The following is a 25,597-nucleotide window of genomic DNA, read 5'->3' on the forward strand; positions in this document are numbered from 1 at the left end:
TTCCAAAGCTCTTTCGCGGTCGGCCTAACATCGCTGCTATACATCGTTGCCTCATCCAAAACATGGTAGCCACCGTCTAGTGACAATCTAAGATGAATCCTCGAACCAAACCGGTTGTTATTGTTGCCGTTATCTAAGCTAAACCATCTTGAACCAACCGGTGTATCTCCGGTTCGTCTCTCAACAGCGGAAACCGGAATTTGAACCCTCCCAACAGCCACATCGTTTTGTCCTCCTAATGCACCACCACCAAGACGATCCTCCACAACAATTGTAATGCAATCCTCAAACGGCTCGGCAACTACAAACATCAAGTCCTCGTTCCAATAAGGATTTGAAAAGCTCTGCGTGGGGCTTGTAGATGCGACTGGAGTCCTCAGTATCTGACTCCCGACTTGAAGCTTCGCCGAAAGCTCTGGAAACCTCATGAGACCTGATCCCTTGTCCATAATCGCAACGTCTTGAGCCTCAATTACTGACACCCTAAGATACCATAGCTTAGGAGACAAGTAAACCTTTGATTTGATCGATGAGAGTCCCTCAATGTGAACATTTCCAGCCTTTGAATGCCACGCCTCAGCAAAAGCCTCATCAGCTTGAGTCCCGAACCACACTGACACCATAATCTCTCCATTGCTTCTACCACCGTTTCTATTCTCTATCTTGTACCATTGCGGAGCTAACGGACTATCCGGAGGAACACGGGTTGGTATTTCGCTTAAATCAAACCAGACCCGACCCGTATACTCATCTTTGTTACCTTCTTTGACGAAAAGCTCAACAACGGATGATTGAATGCTTTCTTTGGAAAAGGCAAAGACTTGATTCCACTCTGGATTACTGGAATTCAAACTCACTTTTTTAGTAACTCCCCTGTAATTACCCAATTTCACTTCCGACACGACTTCGCCGGATACCGACAAGTCCTTAGCTTTCACGATTCTAACATAAAGGTACTGCATTTGCTCAACTAGATCGTAAGTCGAGCTTGTTTTGTCCTTGTGATTAGTCAAACCGCCAACACCAGTACCAGTTCCTCCAAGACATGGCTTTGTCTCTTTAAGCGAAAACTCACTCGACCCATTTGAGTAAACGACGGGTCTGGGTCCGGGCATTGGACCGGGAAGAGCGGTTATCACGAGAGGCTTAATCTCACCTTGGTTTGGATAAAACGGTAGCATCCTCTGTCCTTGACCGTTCTGCTGACTCTGTTGTTGATTTCCTTTGTTGTGATTGTGAAGAGCAATTTGTTGCTGTTGTTGTTGTTGCTGTTGAATCGCCATGGAAGAGCTCAAGTTCTGTACTTTCTTGCTTTTCTTTGAACCACCCGATCCGTTAACACGACGGACATTCTCACCGTTCTCCCCCGTTGTGGTCATGTAGTGTTTGACGCTGATTTCTCCACGCACAGACGAGAAAAGGCTTCTCTTTTCAAGAGTGTAGAGTTGAACGACTGACTCTCCTTCTCTTCCAACGCTGGAACCCAAAACCCTAACCTTTCCCAGGAAGTTTCTGCTGTTAGAGGAACGCTTCTCGCTGTAAACGCTGATTTCTAGGGTTTTGTGTCTGAGGTCGTTGACGTCGATAACGTGGAAGACGAGCTTCTCGTTCCAGATTGGGTTTAAGTCTTTGGGTTTGACCTTAGATCGGAGACGTTGGTTCTCGAACTCCACTTCCACAAAAGGAGACGAAGATCCTTCGCCATCTTTTGGCATGAGATTGTGGGCCCCTACTATCTCCACCACGAGCTTCTCATTGCCGGTGCCGGTTTTAGCTTCAGTCATTACCAGGTAGAAACAAATTAAAGAGATAACAACAACAATGGAGAAAAGAGAAAGTAGAAAATAGAGAAGTTAACTTGACAAAGAAAGAGAGATTAAAAGCACAAGGCAAGCGAAAAGACAGTGACTAGTGAGAGAGAGGGAGATAGAGTAAAAGAGTCTCTGAATATGCAGCAGACATTAACAAGAGAGAGCGTGCTAAGGAGAGAATCTAGATTTTGTATTTTCTTACAATATTGAACTAAATAGGTTGAGTTGTAATTAAAAAAAACAAAAAAAAAGAATTTACGAACGACAGCTTTTCAATAAATAGAAGAGAGCATAAAGGAAGGGAACTTAGGAGAAAGGGACATTACAGCCTCGAGCTTGACGCTAGCTGGTCGCGCGTGGTTTAACAACGTCTCTCAACCAACTCCATAGTAGGACCCATTTTATTTTGTCTATTTATAATTTTCTATTATACGTTTCGTTATAATAATTAAAAAACGAAAGAGACTTCTATAAACGTGGTATTCACGCACTGATTAACGCGTGAGGAATGATGGAAGGAAGAGGCTCAGTCCACGTGGCGGGTCAAACCTCAAAGGTCTATGGAACAGCAATTTTGTCTCAAAGAGTATATATTTGTCAGAACTTTGAAAACATTAATTGTACTATAATATTAGTATTTCTTATATTTTGACATCCTTTAGGTAATTATAATATTGTGTTTTCAATTTTCGTGTCAAAGGGGTATGTTTTTCTTTCTTTAATTTCTTCTGCAGACTTTGTGCATGCAAGAAGTTTAATAACTAAAACAAACCAAAAAAACAAAACAAATTTTCGTCTTTGCTAATAATGACTGCCGCGTGGCATTCAGTTGATAGTCCTCGGAAATCCACTTATCACAACTCAAAAATTCAAAATACGTAAACAATTGTCATGTTGAAATCACGCACGATGTTTATGTTTTTCTTTCTTAATACCCGTGTAAAACAAACAGTACATGATTTACCTTTTACTAGTTTCGAACCCTATGAACTACTCCTGCATCGTATTCCTTAGTTTGTCTCGGTCAACGTGTTTTGTTCCACCAAAACGATAGGATTCTATAGTTAGATACTTAGATCAGTTAAAGTGGTTAGACCGTATGGATTTTATGTTAAAGCCCCTTTAATTAAACCTTCTTTTACTTTGACGTTAAAGCCCAATTTCTTATGACAAAGAAAACCCAACACAGAGAAGAATGGCCCTATCTCTTACAAGAAGCCCATATATTATTGTTTACAATAAGTTGATAAGTTATACAACAGTATATATATATATGGGGCTTAGTGCTTTTCATTACACAGGTTCGCTCCATACAACCATATTTGAATGTTTCCAAATAGGTTTACAAATATATATATATATATATATATATATATATATATATTTTTTTAATGTTTCCATATTTTTTTTCGACCTTTGTCCAGTTAACACATGCGTATATATGCAAAGAAAATATAATACATACATGGGATGAAAAGAAAATCTGGATACAAAAATCTTAATTCTTTTATTTAATATATATACATATATTGAGCACCCTTTTGTATTAAGAAATCAATCAGCATGTTTCACTAAAAAAATCTGTTATATGATTATGAGTTGTATATTACTGATTAAAAAAAACAAATAATTAGATAATAGGTTTTTTTGTTATGTAAGAAATCGGACAAAATTAGTTTTCCGCGTCCGAAATACAAGCTCGTAAAATGATAGAAAAGACAGGGGTAATTTTGGGATATAAATGTCATAATTCAACGTCTAGTTATGATGCTGTCATTTTAATTAAAGTATTTTCTCCAAAACAAATCCCAAAGGTGGGGGAGGTAAGGGAAGAGGGAAGCACGAAAGGCAAAAAAAAACGAAAATCTGAGAGACACATAAAAATTTTATAATCAGAAAAGTTTTCAACATTACAACAATCAGAAGAAACAACGCGTTTCGATTTTTGCGATTCCCGTTTTTTTCTTCTGGGCATTGAAATCTCGTCTCGAAGCATTGCGTATACGCATTGTCGGTGTATTTGTCGGTGTAGTTACAAGAAGAAGTTCAATGTTGCTCTGATCTCAGCTAGATCCAGAGAAAAAGCAAAAGAACATTGAGTTTCTTATTCGTTAAGCAATAATGGTAAAGGTTTCTTTGGGTTTTTCATGTTTTTTTTTCTTTCTTTCTTCTTTTTGATTGCATTTAAATTCGTTTTGTGTTATGATGGATAGGGGTTTACGTTTTGATTTATTTCCTCGTTTGATTGAATCTGAGTTTTGAATTTGAGCCATTGATGATGAATTTTGAGTTTGTCGATTGTGATTTTTTCAATCTTTGAGCTGTTTTTGAGTCATGGCATTGTTGAGTCCCTGTATGACAGAGATTTGACTTCAATTCAGACGTGTCTGATAGAGTTTGTTGCTTAGTCCCTATAACTTGTCTCATTCTCCATTTAGCTACTAGTGGTTACAGAGATATTGATACTATTTCTAATTACCTTAAAGCAGAAATTCTATATGCTATTTGAAGCTAAATGCAATTTTTTTTTTTTTTTTTTATTGTAGTTACGATACACTGCATTTAATGTAGTCGATTTACTATGCCCAAGAATCCATTCTTTGCACATTTATTGAATATTTCGTTAAAGCTGAAACAAGAACCCCATGTGGCAATGTTATTGCACATTAGGATATGCAATCTTGGAAGCTTTGAATTTGTTGTAACCAGTTCTTATTTGCATTTCTTTTGTGGAGAAGCTATGTCCTTTTGACACCCTTTGTTTTCTCCAGGTTGCTACCTTCAATCCTGCAGTTGGGTCCCATGTGTGGGTGGAGGACCCTGATGAAGCATGGCTAGATGGTGAAGTTGTAGAGATTAACGGTGACCAGATCAAAATTCTCTGCACTTCAGGGAAACAAGTATGTGCTCTATTATCCTGCTATTTGATTTAAGAGGGCTTTCCAGATGTTCCTCTGCAATGTGTGTTTGACTTTGGAAGCTTTTACGATAACCTTTTTTTTTCTTTGGAAAACACAGGTCGTTGTTAAAGCTTCCAATATTTATCCAAAAGATGTTGAAGCACCAGCATCTGGGGTGGAAGATATGACAAGGCTGGCTTATTTACATGAACCTGGAGTCCTTCAGAATTTGCAATCAAGATATGATATAAATGAGATTTATGTGAGTAACTTCACTGAGATTTATCTTCGTGTGTGTTTAAAACACATGTACTCGACATATGTGTATAAAGAGCAAGCGAGAAGCTATCCGTGTTATTTACGATTTGTTGTAAGACTGAATCCTCGTTTTACTTTCAGACATATACGGGAAGTATACTGATTGCTGTTAACCCGTTTAGAAGACTTCCGCATCTATATAGTAGCCATATGATGACTCAATATAAAGGTGCTTCCCTCGGTGAACTGAGTCCACATCCTTTTGCCGTTGCAGATGCTGCATATAGGTAATTTAGCACAGACTCTTCGAATAATGTGTTGCTTTTCCAATGTTATTATTAATGTAGTTGGACTGTTTGCTTGGAGTATTCTATTGCAGACAGATGGTTAATGAAGGAGTTAGTCAATCTATCCTGGTTAGCGGTGAAAGTGGTGCTGGTAAAACTGAAAGCACAAAGTTGCTAATGAGATATCTTGCCTTCATGGGAGGGCGAGGTGATGCTACCGAAGGAAGGACTGTTGAGCAGAAAGTGTTGGAGGTGAAAGAATAGTATACATGCCTATTTTTTTTTTTTTCGGTATATATAAAGAATGGTCAGATCTTGTCTTATCACATACTCAGAGTTGATTTTGCATTAAAAACTGGAGTAAATAATAATACCAAATCTTCAGAATTCCAGTGGCCTAGATTGGCTTATTGCGTTGATCTGTTTCTTATTGCTTCTTATATTTACGTTTCATACAGTCGAATCCTGTTTTAGAAGCATTTGGAAATGCAAAGACTGTTAAGAACAATAATTCCAGGTAAGGAGGTTTCCGTGTACTGTGCTTCTTCGCATTCTTTCAATTATATTTAAAGTTTTTTTTTTTGCGTGTGAGAGGTTTGAAATTTTTTGTTTTTGTATTTTATAGTCGATTTGGTAAGTTCGTGGAGATTCAATTTGACCAATCGGGGAGGATATCTGGAGCTGCTATAAGAACTTATTTGTTGGAAAGATCACGTGTTTGCCAGGTGTCCGATCCCGAAAGAAACTATCATTGTTTCTACATGCTTTGTGCTGCACCAGAAGAAGTAAGTTTTAGATCAAAATTAACTTTTAAAATGACCAGTGAAGTAGCTGCTGATTCACAGCATACGAAAATGTATCTCCTATTTCTACTTCCAGGATGCTAAGAAGTTTAAGCTTGGTGATCCTAAGATATACCACTATCTCAATCAGTCTAAGTGTATACAATTGGATGCTATGAATGATGCGGAGGAATATCATGCAACAAAAAAGGCTATGGATGTCGTCGGGATCAGTTCTGAAGAGCAGGTAACTCCATTTGTTGAACAGAGCGAAACCTGGCTGATATATTGTCTTGATCACCAACTTCTTAACATTTCCGGCATGCCTGTAGGATGCAATTTTCCGAGTTGTGGCTTCCATTCTGCATCTGGGGAATATTGAATTTGCTAAAGGGACAGAGATTGATTCATCAATTCCCAGAGATGAAAAATCTTGGTTTCATTTAAAAACGGCCGCCGAGCTTCTCATGTAAATGGCTCGACTTATATAGACTGAAGTGGGTTGCTTCTGAATGTGACTGAAGTGGGGATCCTTACTAGCATAATCTTTTGCTGCAGGTGTGATGAAAAGTCACTTGAGGATTCTCTATGCAAGCGTATCATGGCAACCCGTGATGAAACAATCACAAAAACTCTCGATCCAGAAGCCGCTCTTCTTAGCCGAGATGCTTTGGCAAAAGTCATGTACTCAAGGTTGTTTGACTGGTGAGTTTCTCTGTTCTCAACTGACGAAGACATTCTCAGTAGCTAATTCTCTTCATTTGAAGAAATAAGTTGGAGTTGTATTTATACAGAACTGTTTTATACTAATTATTTTTCTATGCAGGCTCGTTGAGAAGATTAATACTTCAATTGGTCAAGATCCTGATTCAAAGTACTTGATTGGTGTTCTTGATATTTATGGATTCGAGAGTTTCAAGACAAACAGGTGCTTAACCGGTATGCCTGTTGTTTTCAGATTGCATAGATGTGTTTCTTAACAATACAGGTCTACATTTGAATTCTGGTTGTTTGACTTAACATATGGAATTTTCAACTTCTCTCATGTCGTTGCTTGTACATAGTGTTCTATATTGGTCTGATCCATTTCATCGTCAAGGCAGTGATGTTTCTAATATGGACAGTTGAGATTTTTCTATTTCCTATTGTTGTTTGAGCTTGTGACTTTACCATGCTAAACGTGATTCGAAAGGGACTATTGTTAGATAAATGATTTATACTGATGAAACATACCTGTAGGGAAAGTATTCACTGTGTGACCGTCAAAGAATTTATGACCACGTTGGATCCTAGATTGTCGTTGTTTATTGTCCCACTGCTTACTGTTGCAAGTATTTTTTTTTGCAGTTTTGAGCAATTTTGCATCAATTTGACTAATGAGAAACTTCAGCAGCACTTTAATCAGGTTTTGATCAAATAAGCTCTTTCATTTTCTTCAATTTTGGCCTTTTGCCTTTCTGCAGTTTTTCTAACTTGTGTAACATCGTACTGCGCAGCACGTCTTTAAAATGGAGCAAGAGGAGTATAAGAAAGAGGAGATCAACTGGAGCTATATTGAGTTTGTTGACAATCAAGATATTTTAGACCTAATAGAAAAGGTTACCTGTGATTATCTCTATATTTTCATTCATGCACAATGATCTTCGAATGTGGCAACTAACATGTTTTAGGATGCTCCTAAAGCTTCTAAGCCATCCCAAATTGTTCTCTTAGTCTTTTTAGTGATGCTTTTCTCAACCTTAGTTTTGATCGCTATCTGTCTTGTTAATGTCATTGATATTATATGTTATGACTCTCAATTCATAAAACAATGTTTTTTTTTCAGAAACCCGGAGGTATTATTGCTCTTCTCGATGAAGCTTGGTGAGTTTGAAACCCAATCTTAGATGCTTAATCCATGCCTTTGTTCTGCTGGCAAATTACTTTTCCAATCTCTTTTTATTTGTTTTAAGAGAAATGTAGCTGACGCGATGCTTTCGTTTTGCAGCATGTTTCCTAGATCAACACACGAGACATTTGCTCAGAAACTATACCAGACATACAAAAACCACAAGCGCTTTACCAAGCCAAAATTGGCTCGTAGCGATTTCACTATTTGTCATTATGCTGGTGATGTGAGCATCTTTTGCTTATCTGCTGCGTTCATTGGTTAAAATAATTGTGAAAAGATATACAAGAAAGTTTAACAACCTTGAGTGTATTGTTCTAGGTCACGTATCAGACAGAACTTTTTCTAGACAAGAACAAGGATTATGTTATTGCTGAGCATCAAGCGTTGTTAAATGCTTCTACATGTTCATTTGTTGCAAATTTGTTCCCACCATTATCTGACGATTCCAAACAATCAAAATTCTCTTCTATTGGTACCCGTTTCAAGGTGAGGCTGATTTTGGTCTCCACTTTCATCTTAGCATGTTTTAATCTTTTTTTTTCTTAAGGTTACTGATTTCATATTTATGCTTTTTTGCAGCAACAATTGGTATCATTGCTTGAGATTCTCAATACAACGGAGCCACATTATATCAGATGTATAAAGCCTAATAATCTTCTGAAGCCTGGAATCTTTGAGAACCAAAACGTTCTACAGCAATTGCGTTGCGGGGTGCGAATGACATCTCTTTTCGGTTATATATCAAGCTTCTCCTGAAAATTATTAAATCCCCAAGATTGATTGTTTTTTGGGTGTATTTCTGACCTCAGGGAGTGATGGAGGCAATCCGGATTAGTTGTGCTGGTTATCCTACTAGGAAGCACTTTGACGAGTTCTTGAACAGATTTGGTATCATTGCTCCACAAGTGTTGGACAAGAAGTAAGAAGTCTCTTCCTCCTCGAATATCCTTCAATGCGAGTATTTTAATGACTTGTCTTGCTGACTCCTCTTTTCTTTTTACTAGTTCTGATGAGCCAGCTGCCTGCAAGAAGCTTCTTGATAAGGCGGGACTTGAAGGATATCAGGTAATTTCCTTAATTAGCAGAATATTATTTGTCAGTTTCTTCAGTCTGCTTCTATGATGAGTTACGTGAGATTGGAATCGTTTTCTTTTGTAGATTGGTAAATCAAAGGTTTTTCTTAGGGCTGGACAAATGGCAGACTTGGATACTCGAAGAACTGAAATCTTGGGAAGATCGGCGAGCATTATCCAAAGAAAAGTGCGATCATATCTTGCGCAGAAAACTTTTATCCAACTGCGTATTTCTGCTACACAAATCCAAGCAGTTTGCAGAGGTATTTAACAAGACTATAGATTGTCATCTTCTTATTGTTTGTTTGTCTTGGTTTTTTACATCTAAAACTAACTTGCAAACTTATGGGTCACTATTTTTTCAGGTTATCTTGCTAGAAGTATATACGAAGGCATGCGCAGGGAAGCTGCTGCTTTGAAAATCCAGAGAGACTTGCGTAAGTTTCTGGCTAGGAAAGCTTACACTGAGCTATTTTCTGCTACTATTTCAATTCAAGCGGGTATGCGTGGTATGGTTTCCCGAAAGGAACTGTGCCTCAGAAGGCAGACTAAAGCTGCAACCATAATCCAGGTATGATGTTGTAAAATTAATAAAGAATGGTGCTGTCAAAATTTGACTGCTCATGGTTAGACTGAATACTACCAAGAAAACAGTCGAATAACAACAGGAATAATGGTTTTTCTCTGTGTGGCGTTCTAATCGTGACAACATCCATTTACACTACAGAGCCGGTGTCGCGTATACTTGGCTCGGCTGCATTACCGAAAACTAAAGAAAGCAGCCATCACGACACAATGTGCATGGAGAGGAAAAGTTGCGCGGAAAGAACTCAAAAACCTTAAGATGGTGAGTTGTGGTTTCTTTCTTCGTTTAGTTTTGCTTCTTTTGTCTGATCATCCTACTACTTGGTTAAAATCAACTATTTCCTGAAGTTGACTTCTTAAGATATTGTTTTGCATGAAAACTAACACAATTTCTATTATTCATTTAACACAGGCTGCTCGAGAAACAGGAGCTCTTCAAGAAGCCAAAAACAAGCTAGAGAAGCAAGTTGAGGAACTGACATGGAGATTACAGTTAGAAAAACGAATGAGGGTGAGTTCTCTCTTTCCTCGTCAAATCGACCTCTGATTTCCTGTAATCAAAATTGCTATACTACCCTCTCCATTTTTCAACGCTGCAGACTGACCTGGAAGAGGCCAAAAAGCAAGAAAATGCAAAATATGAGTCTTCTTTAGAAGAAATACAAAATAAGTTCAAAGAAACTGAGGCATTGCTCATTAAAGAGCGTGAAGCTGCCAAGACAGTTTCCGAGGTGCTCCCTATTATTAAGGAGGTTCCTGTAGTTGATCAGGAATTAATGGAGAAACTCACAAATGAAAATGAAAAGTTGAAGGTGGGTCTCGATTTTGGATCTGAAGCTTGCCATAGTTAACTGGGGATCCAGAAATATACGCAATAGTACTGTTTACAGAACCTTCCACCAAATGAAAAACTATGCTAAAAAGGTGTTGGTCTCCTCTTTATTGTTTGTCTTATGCAGGGGATGGTGAGTTCTCTTGAGATAAAGATAGATGAGACAGCAAAAGAACTTCATGAGACAGCCAGGATTAGTCAGGATAGACTAAAGCAAGCGTTGGCGGCAGAATCTAAAGTAGCGAAGTTGAAGACTGCGATGCAGAAGTACTGTTTGCATGATTCTATCATTTAGCAGTGGCAGTAATATATACTTATCTTGTTCAAACAATTAGCTGATGTTTCATTTGCAGGCTTGAAGAGAAGATTTCAGACATGGAAGCTGAGAAACAAATTATGCTTCAGCAAACGATCTTAAACACTCCTGTGAAAACTGTAGCAGGGCATCCTCCAACTGCAACTATTAAGGTAGAAATGTTTCTATGATACTGAAACATATGGTCTTTTGTGGTACCTTCTACTTGTGCTTGATGTTAAACTTTTTGTTGAATCCTGTTTGCAGAATCTGGAAAATGGCCACCGTACAAACTTGGAAAACCAGTTCAATGTAGGGTAGCTCTTCCAAAACTACTCTCTTGATCTCTTCAATTTCTCATATCTGTTTCTTTTGCATTTTCTGTTGGTTCGTTCATCTGAGAAGTATACTTTTTCAGGAAGCTGAGTTCAATGGAAATGCTGGGAAATCTGCTGCAGAACGTCAACTTGTACTGGCCAATCACTTTATACTATATATGCAAACAGTTTTAACAAGTAACTCTGTTAATCTGATTTTCTCTGCCGCTGCAGGAGAATGTTGATACTCTCATCGACTGTGTTAAGGAAAACATAGGTTTCAGTAATGGGAAACCTATTGCTGCATTTACAATATACAAGTGTCTTCTTCACTGGAAGTGCTTTGAATCAGAAAAGACTAGTGCGTTTGATCGTCTTATTGAGATGATTGGTTCCGCGATTGAGGTAAATTGGGGTGCATTTAGTGCCATTATGAAGATACTAATATGTCCCAAAATGAGGATTCTTGTGTATGTCTTAACAACTATTTGTAAACTGGCTCTGTCATTTAATACCTAGGGTATGGAAAGATATATTTGCATTACTTATTATGTCACCTGCTTGAGACTAACCGTTGCTTTCTAATTTGACACTATATCTATAATGTTGTATATTCTCTTATATCCTTTTTATCATACACTAATCATCTTGTGGAGAGGGTACAAGCCTGTTTTTAATTTCTTAACAATTGGAAGTTTCCACTGCTGCTCTACTGAATTTTTTTTCTTTTCAGAATGAAGATGACAATGGTCATTTGGCGTATTGGTTGACAAATACATCGGCACTACTGTTTTTACTTCAAAAAAGTCTTAAAACTGGTGGCACCGGAGCAACGGCAAGCAAGAAGCCACCTATCACAACTTCCTTGTTTGGAAGAATGGCCTTGGTATGTTAACTTCTGTGTTAGTAGACCTTTTTGACAGATCTTTTACTTTGAATGTTAACTATCCTTTCCCTTACTGTTTAACCAGAGCTTCCGCTCGTCACCAAACCTTGCTGCTGCGGCTGAAGCTGCTGCTCTTGCCGTGATCCGCCCAGTGGAGGCAAAATACCCGGCTCTGCTTTTCAAGCAACAGCTTGCAGCATATGTGGAGAAAATATTTGGGATGATTAGGGATAACTTGAAGAAAGAGCTCTCAGCTTTAATATCTATGTGCATTCAGGTTTCATTGACTTCTTTATTCGCAGCTATTTTTTTTTTCCTGCCTTTACGTTGTATCTTATTGCTGCGACCACTCGCTTGCTGCACTTTGATGATAAATCTGTTTTACTATGTTAACAAGTTTTGTTCTGTCCAAAACTTGAACTTCAGGCACCGAGAATTTCAAAAGGAGGGGTGCAAAGGTCTGGTAGGTCTCTTGGAAAAGATTCCCCTGCTATTCACTGGCAGAGCATTATTGATGGTCTCAATTCGCTTCTTGCCATTTTGAAAGAAAATTATGTAAGAAACTAGTAAAACTTTCATGACATTGATCTGTTTTCAACTCCTCAATACTCATATGTTTCATGGTGTACAGGTTCCTTTGGTACTTATCCAGAAGATACACACTCAAACTTTCTCGTTCATCAATGTGCAACTATTTAACAGGTAAATAATACTTAAAAGTTACATCTAATGGTTTCTACACACCTTATCATTGATACTCGTCAAAGTACATGTTGGTACTTGAAGTATAAAATATCACTTGGATGCTCAGTAAACTAATTATACTGCCCAATTTCCTAAGGAAGCTATCGACCATGGTCACTAGTTTTCTTACTTGGTTTTTTCCTTAACATCTTATAATAGCCTCCTACTGCGTAAAGAGTGTTGTACATTCAGCAATGGAGAATTTGTAAAGTCTGGGCTTGCAGAGCTAGAGTTGTGGTGCGGCCAAGTCAATGAAGTAAATTCCTACCTCACGTTTTCCTTCCGAAATAAACTTTCTTTCGGCTCATTATATCATTACTTTCATTCTTTGATTTTGCAGTATGCTGGGCCATCTTGGGATGAACTGAAACACATCAGACAAGCTGTTGGGTTCCTGGTACGTTTTACTCTTGTTATAAATACTAACTTGTAAAACTATTGTTTTTCGAATCTTTAAAAACGAATACTTCTCCTCGTCACTCTTCAGGTTATCCACCAGAAGTACAGAGTATCATACGATGATATAGTACATGATCTTTGCCCGGTAAAGCTCCTTCTTAGTTTCTAGAAACATGTTTTTGAGGAGCCTGCTTAGACTCTTTATTCAATCGCTTTATTGATTCACTTTCTTCCAGATCCTTAGTGTCCAACAACTTTACCGGATATGCACATTATACTGGGACGATTGCTATAACACCCGAAGTGTGTCTCAAGAGGTACCTAACTGAATTGAACAATATCATTTTGTTGTTAATTTCAACCCATTTTTAGATGCTGAGCAAAGTGTGAAACCTCTCTCACAGGTAATATCGAGCATGCGTGCGCTCATGACCGAAGAATCCAACGATGCAGACAGCAATTCCTTCTTGTTGGATGATAATTCCAGGTAACTCTCCATATTCAAGCAAATTCGAATCATTCTCTGATCCATGATTCTTGAATTGGTGTGGACCACGTTGTTGGTCTTTACTAATAAAATTTGGTAAGATTATCAGTGGAAACTATAACCGGTTTCTTGTAATGTTTTCCCGCAGCATTCCCTTCTCAATAGACGAGATTTCAAATTCGATGCACGAAAAAGACTTTGCGAGTGTCAAACCGGCAAAAGAGCTACTGGAAAATCCAGACTTCGTATTCTTACACTAGTTTCTTGGAATTGAGAAGCTCAGGTTCTAAAAGCTCTTCCTCTGTTTTTTTAGTCTGAGGTGGAGGGGTGCCTTCTTGAACCAAAAGGAAAGAAGATATCAAAAGTGTAAATTTTTACTTGTTGTGGGGTTGTTTCTTGCAAAACCTCTCTCAACAATTCATTCATTTATTATTTGACCCCATTTCAAAGTTTTTTCTTGATTTTAGACCCAAGATTTTATGTTATGTTTGTTTTTTTCACTGACCGGGCTCAAGTTTTTATGTCCAATTTGGTGACTACGTGATCATAAAGATCCTTTGTTGTTGTACAGAATTAATCTAATTAAATTTTATAAAATCATCTTTCTGTTAGATGGATATGTGTAATTTGATTGAATTGAAGTAACATGTAGATATTTGTAAAGAAATTAAATAAATTTTAGAAAATAGAAAAGGAAACCAAAAACCCTTTAGGGACTTGGATAGAAAAAAAAAAAAAAAAAACATTTTGTGCTTCTTCTTCTTCTTCATCCTCTTCAAGCTGCGCCGCTTTTCTCACTCTTTTATCTCTCAAATTTAACCGACCTTCTTCGATTTCTCCCCAGTCGTTGTTCTTTCGCATCGCTCAGGTTCGTTTCGATCTCTGATTTCGTCTTCTTAGGAGAAACAAAGTCACGATTTGATAAACCTAATTGTTCCCTATCGTAGAAACTTCACTTTACGATTGGTTCGTGGAATCTAATCGTAATGATTTTTAGATTGGGAATCGAGATTATTTTGATGTTTAGATAACGGAACTCAGATATAGAATCTTTGTATCGAGTTGATTAGGGCTGATATAGAAACCCTAATTCCGGGTTGAGATATGGTCTTTTTCTTAAGTGACTCTGATTAACTACTTTTAGGGTTCTGATTGATTCTCGGTTTTAAGCAGGAGAAGAAGCTTCAATCTTTGATAATGTCGAGGAACAAGGGTTTGGCTGAGCAAGATCTTAAAAAATTGGATGTAACTGTGCTACATCCTTTGTCTCCTGAGGTCATTTCTCGCCAGGCCACTATTAATATAGGTTAGGCTTTTGAGTCTTTTATATAAAGTTGATGTTGAAGAAACTAGCCGTGTGTAGAAGCTAAAGATGATAGTGTTATGTTTCAGGAACCATTGGCCATGTCGCTCATGGAAAGTCCACTGTTGTGAAAGCTATTTCTGGTGTTCAGGTATATATGACTATGCTTCTTTCCCTTTTCTCATTATTGAAATTTGATTCTATGCTATACTTTAGTCACTAGAGGCTATTCTAGACTGATTTGTATCATTTCCTTTTATTGTGTGCAGACTGTCCGTTTTAAGAATGAATTGGAGCGTAACATTACCATTAAGCTTGGATATGCAAATGCTAAGATTTACAAATGTGAGGATGAGAAATGCCCTAGACCAATGTGCTACAAGTGAGTCCTTGCTTACAACAGTGTTTTTCTTTGTCTTCTACTTGTACTATAAGGTTTTTGTCGAGGTCTAACAACTTATCTGTTCTTTAGGGCCTACGGAAGTGGAAAAGAAGACAGTCCAAATTGTGATGTCCCCGGATTTGAGAACTCCAAGATGAAACTATTGAGGCATGTGTCATTCGTGGATTGCCCGGTATGCTGAGTTTTACTGTTATCTTTATTCTTCATTAAGTACCATTTTCATTTGATAGTATAACCATTTCATGTGTCAATGAACTGTGCGTTTTTATCGTGTATTATCGATGCTGATGTACTCCACCTGCATGATTTTGGGTCTCCCATTTAATTGGGTGGAGGGTTTAAAGAGTGAGGGTTGATGGAGAAGTATTCATTTATTTTTCCACCATTGCTTTTCTTTTCTCTATTTCATCTTGTTGAATGTATTCATGTTCTGTTCTTCAGGGACACGATATTCTCATGGCAACAATGCTTAACGGAGCAGCCATCATGGATGGTGCACTACTTTTAATCGCTGCAAATGAGACGTGTCCACAACCACAAACGTCTGAACATCTTGCTGCCGTCGAGATTATGCAACTGAAGCATATCATCATCCTTCAGAACAAGATTGATCTTATTCAAGAAAACGTTGCCATTAATCAGCACGAGGCAATTCAGAAATTTATAATGGTTAGATATTTTATCTCTTATTTCGTCAGTTGGTTAAGCTAAGAATAGGGATTGAGGAACTTGGTTCTCAAATTTCTTTGCATCATGTTGCAGAACACTGTTGCCGATGCTGCTCCGATCGTCCCCGTCTCAGCACAACTGAAATACAACATTGATGTTGTGTGCGAGTACATTGTCAAGAAGATCCCAATCCCTGAGAGGAATTTTGTGTCACCCCCAAATATGATAGTGATTCGATCTTTTGATGTCAACAAACCTGGTTATGAGGTTGATGAGATTAAAGGTGGAGTTGCAGGTGGAAGTATCCTCCGGGTATCTATTCTCTCTCTCTCTCTTGTGTGTCTCCAAGTATATCAAGCTTTAGATGGTGTATATATGCATCATCCATCTTGTGATCAGTGTCTCTAACTACATTTATATTGTAGGGTGTTTTGAAAGTCAACCAATTAATTGAAATCCGACCTGGTATCGTTACCAAAGACGAGCGTGGCAACTCAAAATGCACTCCAATTTACTCTCGCATAATCTCACTCTACGCGGAACAGAACGAGCTTCAGTTTGCTGTTCCTGGGGGTCTAATAGGAGTTGGGACAACAATGGACCCAACTCTTACTCGTGCAGATCGATTAGTTGGTCAAGTCCTTGGTGAGATCGGTTCACTTCCTGATGTCTTTGTTGAACTCGAGGTATATAACAACTGCTCACGATCATACACTTTACAGTCTTCAAGTTCAAATGGGTCTCTTTGTGTTTTACCTGCCTTGGTAGTTAATGTGCGGTTATGTAAAATCTTTAGGTTAACTTCTTTCTTCTACGACGTTTGTTGGGAGTGAGAACAAAGGGATCAGAGAAACAAGGGAAGGTGTCAAAGCTAACGAAGGGAGAGATTCTGATGCTCAACATTGGTTCTATGTCCACTGGAGCCAAAGTTGTGGGAGTTAAAGTCGATCTGGCTAAACTGCAACTGACAGCGCCGGTTTGTACCAGCAAAGGAGAGAAAGTGGCTCTAAGCAGGCGTGTGGAAAAGCATTGGCGTTTGATTGGTTGGGGTCAGATTCAAGCTGGAACCACCATTGAAGTTCCTCCTTCACCTTTCTAAGCTGTGTGTTATTTTTTGTTTCTGGAAAAAATTATTTAACCCCTCAAAAAGATAATAAAACTCTTTTTTCTCGTGTGGGGTTTTGGAGAGTACCTGATTTGTTGTTTGTGTTCTTCTCTTAGATATTACTAAATCTTGTTCTCTCTTTTTTTTTTTTGTCAACAATACTGTTTTGTTACTTGATTAAAACTTTTTTCAGAAAAGGAACAACTTCAGTAGGGTCAAATGTACAAACTAAACATCGTAAACATGAACTAATATCTATAGCATTCAGCAATCTTATTATTTATAAATACGACTTTTTAGTCAAATGTTCATGTCTCCTCTCTAAAGAACGTTATTTGTTAGCAATATGAACGTTATTTGTTATTTGATACAGGGGATTTTATGTCGGTACGAAAACTTATGTTACATGACATTTTGCAACTAATTTTATTGAAGAAAAAAAAATCAAACTTAAAGGAACAATATGTTTCTATCATTTTCTTTTCAATTTCTACATCTATTATTAGGGACCGTAAGGACCAAATTACAACTGTAGTTCTCCAATCCATGGGAAAATTAAAGAAACATGATCCAAAATCCGATTCTGCTTTGTCAAGCTGGCAAATTCAGATCGTTGCTTTCAGATCTTTTGATAATATATTCTCGCATACACATAAATACACTCTGAAATATAACTTGTCGACAGATTAAAAGAAAAGCGCTTATTTTCAACAATAGAGAGGCTTATAAAAAACAAGAGGCTAATATATATCGAAAAAAAGAAGTGTCATGATCATCTCAAACATTCCATAAGGTTGTCTTATAGGTTTGGATCAGCTGTCTCGAGCTTCTTCTATCTTAAATATGACGTTGACTCGTTTTTACAATTTGTTCGTTTTCAATACGAGATTTCTAATGGCTTATATTAGCTTAACATTTTCCCGTATAACATACATATGTATGTATCTTTCTCATTGTTATATAACCTTATCCAAACTATGAAATTAATTAACATCCTGACCATTATTTTCATGAAATAGGGATCATTGATTCATAACGAATTTACATTTTTTAATGTGGAAGAATAGAAAGGTCACATTTTCCGATATTCTTGATTTGTTATGTAAAATTGAAAATTCCCTTTCATAAAGAGTGTCGTTCCTAATTGGTCCAAAAAATACATTTATGGGAACAAAAACAAGATACTCCCTCCGTTTCATAAAGAGTGTCGTTTTAAGGTTTTATTTTTGTTTCACAAAGAGTGTCGTTTTAGGTTTTCAATGCAAAATTTAATGATTTTTTATGTTTTATGACCATTAGTATTCTGCATATTGTTTTACTATTGGGCAGATTATGTTTAGGTATATAGTTAATGATGTTTTTGTTTAGAAAAAACAAAAAATTTAATGTTTTCTTAATCTGTGTGCAAAACTCTAAATTGACACTCTTTGTGAAATAGAGGCAGTAATTACAATGTCATTTACTCATAAATGGGCCTAACTATTGACCTATTTATTTGTGGCTTAAATTATTCGACCCAGTCTGAACAGTGAATTTGCCTTATGCACCGATGATACGCATTCTATATTTGATGTACCCACTACGAACTAAAATTCGACTATTAAATTTTATTACTAACGTGTGATCATTTGGTGTATCTGGTTATACCGGAAACTTCTGTAGCTTTATTGTCATAAATTAAGACATTAGTTTATAGAATTAATTATGAACATTAACTTCTTTTTGTTGTTTAAATATGACCATTATTGTGAAAAAAGAAGTAGTCAAGGAAGAATGTGTGATATTTTTTGCATGTTAGAAGTTAATGAACTTTGACTGAAAATTCAGTTTAATATTCTTAATTTTGACCGGACGGTTAGTCGGTTGCAACATTAACCATACTTAACGGCTCATTATTATTGTTATTGTATATCTCTATTGGCTATTACGCTAAAGCTGTTCTCGTTCTTTAAGAAAAAAAAAAAAAGAAACTCGGAGTTTCATGTGGCCTCATGTGTTTTCTGCTTCTCTTAAAATCTCGTTTGATCAAAAAAAAAGAAAAAAAAAATCCATTGAAATCAACTTATGCCACTGATTTATTTCTTGGCGAAGTACTTAATTAACCAACAGTTGACCAATCAATTAACTAATACTAATAGAGAATACTACTCTATCTTAAAACAATGAATTAGTTAAGTAACTAAATCAATTAGTTCAAAATATTAGTCAAAGTAAGCACCTTTAATCAAATGTTTTGCCACATTCCCGACGGTTGTGATTCACTCGCCAATTAAAAATGTATCTAAAAATGCAATTATTTGCTTAAATTAGACCGTTTGATCATTAGCTCAATCTCTAACACAAATGCTACTATTTATTAGTTTGATTATCAACGTGTATACGTATGGATTTGTAGATACATGCATTATAAATACTACTTTCATATAGTAGTATGTAATAAACAAGTTTGACTTTCTAGTTGAGGAATCCGAGCAGTGGTTAAGGCAAAATTTATGATAGATAATCATGTCACATGCATTACCCTAAACTTACTACATCATTATAATTAAATCCGACTAAAACTCTAGTATAAATAGAATATATAATTGTTTTAGAAACCAGTTTAGAATTAACCAGTAACTTTTATTCTTCTTATCGCATTTCTTAGAATGAGATTTCTAATTATTAGTAAGACCGTAATATATTTTATATATACACTAGGCCTGGGCGTTCGGTTATTCGGTTCGGTTATTCGGTTATTTGGTTATTCGGTTTTAGGCACTTAGCATCCATAAGAGAACCGAACTGTTTTCGGTTCGGTTCGGTTCGGTTAGCTTTCGGTTCGGTTCGGTTTGGATACTTGGGAAGAGAACCAAAAAATAACCGAAATACTTTCGGATATGGTTCGGTTCGGTTATTTACCCACCAAATAACCGAACTATCCAAATAACCGAACCATTACCCAAATAAAACATGAGACCGCAACAAAATAACAAAGTTCAAACTTCAAAGAGACTTAAGAGTTTAGACTTGAGACCGCAACAGAATAATCAAGTTCAAAAGAGACTTGAGAAAGAGAGAAAGAGAGAGTAAAAGATTATTAGATTCTACAAGCATCTTCTAAGTCCTTGAGTTGATCTTCCATTCTTCTCTTCCTGTGACACAATCACACACAATGGGCTTGGGCTTAATGGGTTGGGTAAATAGGGTAGGGATTAGGCAATGGGTTGGGTAAGTTGGGTAGGGAAGACAAATGGGCTTTAGGCCTCATAAATAAATTATGTTCAGTTTAAAGCGGATATCCATGGATATCGGTTCGGTTCGGTTAATAACCGATATCCGTGGATAGTTTAGAAAGAGAACCATTCGGTTATTTTGTGACATCCGAAACCAAAACATTCGGATAATTTCGGTTCGGTTCGGTTCGGTTTTTCGGTTTCGGTTTTTATGCCCAGGCTAACTGTGAGCAGCTTTTGGGTAGGAGCCATGTGAACATATATGTGTCCTTGTTGCATTTTTGATCAAATCCACCATAATTATACAGTTAGACTATTATATAGGTTTAATATATAAATGAAAAAAAAATAGAAAAAAAAATAAAGAAAGGGATAGTTTTCACAAAAGCCTTTTGGAGAATCTACAAGGGTCCCTTTTTAGAGAGACGATCACTGAACCTAACCAAAAACTTAAAAATAATAATCTATCTACAAAGACACTATTATAGTATTCTTCTGCTTTTTAAATAAATTATGCAACAATATACATTGGCTCATATAAAATTATTGTTGACGTACCACCAACCTCAAATCCTGATGGATGAATTGCATACACTCATAATTATTAGCAACATTATATATTATAGTATTTTCGATAATTATTGTTTACAACGGAATTCACTAAGCCGATTTTTATTTTTATTTTTGTTAAAAGGCTTTTTCACTAGCCCGATTTACTTGCTTTTTTCTCATGCTATTCTCAATCCTTTGAAAATTTAAGAGACTACAAAATATTTTAAGTCGATAGCTTTGGGAAAACAATGTCGGCATATAATATATAGTTAGTTAAATTCTCCACTATTTCGAATTTATAATTTACGTCTACTTTTCATTTTATAACTCATATCTTACGTTTGCTTGATTCCATATATATATTCTCGAAGCTTGCTATAGCTTCCAAATAATCAAACAATTTTATATCAGATGACAATAATACATATAAACTTTATACCTTGCGACATGAGAATTTTATATGCAATGAAAAACGGGAGTAGAACTTGCATTACGACACAAAGAACAATCTGTACATATTATATATATATATATATATATATATATATATATATATATATATAGCTCCAATAATACAGCCAAATCGTGTAAATGTAGATATTACTTTTCAATCTGACTCTTTGTTTTAAAATTTTATATTTGGATGTAATTATCTCTATATAGGATGAAAAAAAAATAATAAAAAAAAAAATTATGAGTTATGTTCTTATGTTAAGCAGATAGTTTGGATGTTTCAGTTTTGAAAATCGGTAATCAGATATTCGAGATTAATCGAAAAATATAAATAATGGAATGTGAAACTATGAATGAAACTACTCTAAACTAAAACTAGTATATTTAGCTAATGGGATTAGCGATTCCTGCACATGTCTATGTCATTTCCCCATGAATATTTTTCATCTTTGCTAATTTAAAGTTAGTGGATTACATCCATGCATGCATATATATACTTGTACTTCCCAATATATTATACGTCACGAAATTTTAGGAATTCTACGAGTTTCTAGACCTAGGTACGTTTATGATTCATTTAATACTATGAATGCTAATTTTATTAACATATCTGTTTCTAACGAACAAAAAAAAGTTGTACTAGCTCCCAATAGTTGTCGTTTTAACTATATGCACACAAATTAAGAAACTATTAATATTGTTAGTTTTTCAATATAAAAATATCATTAATTATTTACCTAAACATAATTTAACTAATAGTAAATCAAGTTGCATAATAAAAATAAATATAAAAAATAAAAAAGTAATAAATTTTGCATCGAAAACTGAAAACGACAACTAATTAAAAACAAAAAAATTTCTCTAAAACGATAACTATTCGAAAACGGAAGAAGTAATAAAATTGCATTTAAGGAAATGAGTGCCAACTTTCATTTCATTTTTTTTCCAATGAAAGTCTTCAACTAAAGTTAGTGTATTACAATTTCTGTGTAAGTGAAACATCCACTAAAGTATAATCAAGTGGAAAAAGATGTAACAAACTTCCAACTATCCGCTTTGGAGATTATAAAAAATTAAAAATGTTCTCAGGCAGTGGAAATTGATATAAAACTTGAAATTGCTTAAATGACAAAAGAGAAGCTATAAAAGATATAGTTGCATTTGATAAAATCAAGAAAGTTGCAAATTGATTTGATGCGGTTAGGTAGTCGGCGGATGAGTAAAAAAATAAAAAGTGGGCCAACAAAATTAGGACCCGCTCTTGACTCATCATCATCTTCTCCACGTGGTTTAGTATTTGTCAGCATGACGTGCCACGTGGATTTATGTGACCAATGATTGAATTAAGATATTAAATTGTTTTTATAGGTTAGAGTAATTAACCTGTGGGCTTATTTTTAAGTGGAGATAGTTGGCTAAAACAAACAAATTATTCAAACTCTCTCTCTATTATTATTTGGCCATCGATAAAAAAAACTATCTTAGTATATGTATATGGTGGAGCGAATATTAATTAGTTTGTCATATTTTTGCCCAAAAAAAAAAAAAGTTAGTCATATAATCACTTTGTCTTAAGAAAAAAACAAATAAAACAAACACTCTCTAGGCTCTCTACAACGGTCATTTACTCTTTTAGGTTCCACTTAGAGCTTAACGTTTTTTTCATATGTTTTCGACACTTTATTTTAATTTAACCGCTTTTTATGAAATTAAATTTAGCAATTTGCATGTCAGGTCAATCACCGCGAAGAAAATAACATCCCAAATTTAAACAACAAATCTAAATTATGAGCAAATCTAAAAAAAACTATCAGTATCACACGTACGTACTATTAAGACTCATAAATTTCCTTCGCGTGACCTGAGTATGATCATACTGAAGCTCCTTCGCGTGACCTGAGTATGATCATACTGAAGCTCATGGTACTGGACCATACTATAAATTTTTTGGATGATGCGTATATGTTATGTTTCTATCATATCATTATCTTTTGGCCCAGTACGTACTCTCCAATTTATCACCCTTTCACATTACTAAAATTCAAGTAAATTTTGTAGCAAAAACGATGGGAATCAATATTAATACTATCAATAATCAGATTACGAAATGATAAAATAATACAGCTTATGGTTAAGGATTATTGTGAGATATACTCTAATCAAAAGTCGCACAACGAACTTTGCAATAAAAGAATCGAATATTTTTATTTCTATATAAAAAAACGTAAAGAATGTTAAATTATTTCGCATTTTAAGCAATAGCATATGACAAAAGTTAGGTCCTAACTAAAATATTGCATACAAATTATTCACACTAATAAAATAATCAAATCCATAGAACGCGCAAATCACATGCAGTCTCGTCATAACTCTTCTTAACTCCTATATATACACACTTCTCTTCTCACTCCAAATCCAAACCAATAGCATCATACAACAAAACACACAACACCAAACATTCAACTTCACTACCTATACTTTCAAATCGATCAAAACCAACCCCCAAAACATACTTGCTTTCATTCAAACTCACTCTATATAAAATATGGAAAATATGTTTAGACTCATGGCAAGTGAAGAATATTTCTCAGACCGGCGATGTGTTTGGGTCAACGGTCCGGTTATCGTAGGAGCTGGTCCGTCCGGTTTAGCTACAGCGGCTTGTCTACGTGATCAAGGAGTCCCATTCGTTGTGGTCGAGAGATCAGATTGCATAGCTTCACTTTGGCAAAAACGAACCTACGACAGGCTTAAGCTTCACTTGCCCAAGAAATTCTGTCAATTGCCGACAATGCCCTTCCCGGATCACTACCCTGAATACCCAACGAAACGACAGTTCATCGATTACCTTGAGTCATACGCAAACCGGTTCGAGATTAAACCGGAATTCAATAAAAGCGTCGAGTCTGCTCGGTTTGATGAAACCAGCGGGCTATGGAGGGTTAGAACAACCTCAGCCGGAGAGGAGATGGAATATATTTGCCGGTGGTTGGTGGTGGCGACGGGAGAAAACGCCGAACGTGTTGTCCCGGAGATTAATGGGCTTAAGACGGAGTTTGACGGAGAAGTAATTCATGCATGTGAGTATAAGTCCGGCGAAAAATTCAGAGGAAAGAGAGTTCTTGTCGTCGGATGTGGAAACTCCGGCATGGAAGTCTCTCTTGATCTTGCTAATCACAATGCTATCACTTCCATGGTCGTTAGAAGCTCGGTAAGCAAAACAAAACTGATTGTTTTTCGAGTTTTTTTTTTTTAACAAAACATAACTTTTGTATAATTTTATGAAACTTTAAGCTAATCGTGTTCTTGTGTTTTTAAATTCGACCAGGTTCATGTTTTACCGAGGGAGATTATGGGGAAATCAACATTTGGAATCTCAGTGATGATGATGAAGTGGCTACCTCTATGGCTCGTAGACAAGCTTCTGCTAATCTTATCGTGGCTTGTTCTAGGGAGCTTATCAAAGTATGGGCTCAAGAGGCCCGACATCGGCCCGATGGAGCTCAAAAGCATGACAGGGAAGACCCCGGTTCTTGACATCGGTGCTCTGGAGAAGATAAAATCCGGCGACGTAGAAATTGTACCTGCAATCAAACAGTTCTCGCGTCACCACGTGGAGCTAGTAGATGGTCAGAAGCTAGGTATCGACGCCGTGGTTCTCGCCACCGGCTATCGTAGCAATGTCCCTTCTTGGCTTCAAGAAAGTGAATTCTTTTCGAAAAACGGGTTTCCGAAATCGCCGTTTCCAAACGCGTGGAAAGGGAAATCGGGATTATACGCGGCCGGATTCACGAGAAAAGGATTGGCTGGGGCATCAGTAGACGCCGTTAACATCGCTCAAGACATTGGAAATGTATGGAGAGAAGAGACCAAACGACAGAAGATGAGAAGAAATGTGGGTCACCGAAGATGCATCTCAGTTGCTTAAGCCTCAAGTTAGGGGTTTTCAATAGGATATATATTAATAAATCGATTTATTTGTAAAAAATATACAAAAGGAAAAAATGTAAAATAGAGTAAAGAGAGCCCTCTCCTGAAGTCCCTGACTGTTTTTTTTAATTACACAGCTGTAGGGGCGTTTTGTATAATTAGGATGACGTGGCTCTCTTGTTTTTTTTTTTAATACTAAATACGCTTATATAATTCCTTTTTGGAGGTAGATTAAATTTGTGTTTGTCTCATTGGGCATTGAAACAAATACAAGAGGCAGAGAAGTTGGAAGAAACTTGTAAACGGGCTTAGCTCGTTATAAATTGGCCCAATACACAGAGGCCCAGATTCGTTGATGGAATGTAGTAGGAATAGGATGTTGAAGGAGGCAGCTTCGTCTGTTTTAAGACCGACTCGACC

At 36.4% G+C, this 25,597-nt stretch overlaps 4 protein-coding genes across 4 annotated transcripts; 3 read left to right on the forward strand and 1 right to left on the reverse strand.

Annotated features, from left to right (window-relative positions):
- Positions 1–5: 5 nt before the first annotated feature.
- Positions 6–2,373, reverse strand: LOC110224981 (FT-interacting protein 1; the record flags this gene model as incomplete). The annotated part of the gene is made up of 1 exon (XM_021013274.1): positions 6–2,373. A coding segment is annotated over exon 1 (1,779 nt), but the record flags the coding sequence as incomplete, so codon positions are not given.
- Positions 2,374–3,475: 1,102 nt separating this feature from the next.
- LOC9328263 (myosin-8) lies at positions 3,476–14,158 on the forward strand. Its single transcript, XM_002889447.2, has 39 exons — positions 3,476–3,935; positions 4,583–4,711; positions 4,830–4,973; positions 5,111–5,256; positions 5,349–5,508; positions 5,715–5,773; positions 5,882–6,041; positions 6,136–6,285; positions 6,371–6,507; positions 6,597–6,743; positions 6,865–6,966; positions 7,386–7,443; positions 7,535–7,636; positions 7,864–7,901; positions 8,026–8,152; positions 8,248–8,415; positions 8,509–8,640; positions 8,739–8,848; positions 8,934–8,994; positions 9,088–9,265; positions 9,368–9,573; positions 9,730–9,849; positions 10,000–10,098; positions 10,187–10,399; positions 10,547–10,686; positions 10,773–10,887; positions 10,982–11,026; positions 11,133–11,183; positions 11,266–11,436; positions 11,765–11,917; positions 12,003–12,194; positions 12,344–12,472; positions 12,549–12,619; positions 12,821–12,917; positions 13,002–13,058; positions 13,149–13,205; positions 13,297–13,377; positions 13,465–13,547; positions 13,696–14,158. The coding sequence occupies exons 1-39, from the start codon at positions 3,933–3,935 to the stop codon at positions 13,805–13,807; spliced, it is 4,503 nt and encodes a 1,500-aa protein (XP_002889493.1). The 5' UTR covers positions 3,476–3,932; the 3' UTR covers positions 13,808–14,158.
- Positions 14,159–14,280: 122 nt separating this feature from the next.
- LOC9325558 (eukaryotic translation initiation factor 2 subunit gamma) lies at positions 14,281–17,239 on the forward strand. Its single transcript, XM_002889448.2, has 9 exons — positions 14,281–14,415; positions 14,721–14,853; positions 14,940–15,001; positions 15,120–15,232; positions 15,323–15,425; positions 15,695–15,922; positions 16,016–16,234; positions 16,348–16,608; positions 16,719–17,239. The coding sequence occupies exons 2-9, from the start codon at positions 14,745–14,747 to the stop codon at positions 17,019–17,021; spliced, it is 1,398 nt and encodes a 465-aa protein (XP_002889494.1). The 5' UTR covers positions 14,281–14,415; positions 14,721–14,744; the 3' UTR covers positions 17,022–17,239.
- A 6,264-nt stretch (positions 17,240–23,503) lies between these two features.
- On the forward strand, positions 23,504–25,413 carry LOC9325559 (probable indole-3-pyruvate monooxygenase YUCCA9). The gene is made up of 2 exons (XM_002889449.2): positions 23,504–24,458; positions 24,576–25,413. Exons 1-2 carry the CDS (start codon positions 23,793–23,795, stop codon positions 25,173–25,175), a joined length of 1,266 nt encoding a protein of 421 aa, XP_002889495.1. The 5' UTR covers positions 23,504–23,792; the 3' UTR covers positions 25,176–25,413.
- The last annotated feature ends 184 nt before the right edge of the window (positions 25,414–25,597 follow it).

Source organism: Arabidopsis lyrata (assembly GCF_000004255.2).
Source record: "Arabidopsis lyrata subsp. lyrata unplaced genomic scaffold ARALYscaffold_1, whole genome shotgun sequence".
Classification (NCBI taxonomy): Eukaryota; Viridiplantae; Streptophyta; class Magnoliopsida; order Brassicales; family Brassicaceae; genus Arabidopsis; species Arabidopsis lyrata.

Bases quoted from the DNA above. Each gene is read 5' to 3' on its own strand.
- LOC9325558 (XM_002889448.2), top strand. From the start codon at position 14,745: ATGTCGAGGAACAAGGGTTTGGCTGAGCAAGATCTTAAAAAATTGGAT. The intron at 14,854-14,939 runs GTTAGGCTTTTG...GTTATGTTTCAG, and splicing joins CCAGGCCACTATTAATATAG to GAACCATTGGCCATGTCGCT. The intron at 16,609-16,718 runs GTATATAACAAC...TAAAATCTTTAG, and splicing joins ATGTCTTTGTTGAACTCGAG to GTTAACTTCTTTCTTCTACG.
- LOC9325559 (XM_002889449.2), top strand. From the start codon at position 23,793: ATGGAAAATATGTTTAGACTCATGGCAAGTGAAGAATATTTCTCAGAC. The intron at 24,459-24,575 runs GTAAGCAAAACA...AAATTCGACCAG, and splicing joins CCATGGTCGTTAGAAGCTCG to GTTCATGTTTTACCGAGGGA.
- LOC9328263 (XM_002889447.2), top strand. The intron at 10,400-10,546 runs GTGGGTCTCGAT...TGTCTTATGCAG, and splicing joins ATGAAAATGAAAAGTTGAAG to GGGATGGTGAGTTCTCTTGA. The intron at 10,888-10,981 runs GTAGAAATGTTT...TCCTGTTTGCAG, and splicing joins CTCCAACTGCAACTATTAAG to AATCTGGAAAATGGCCACCG.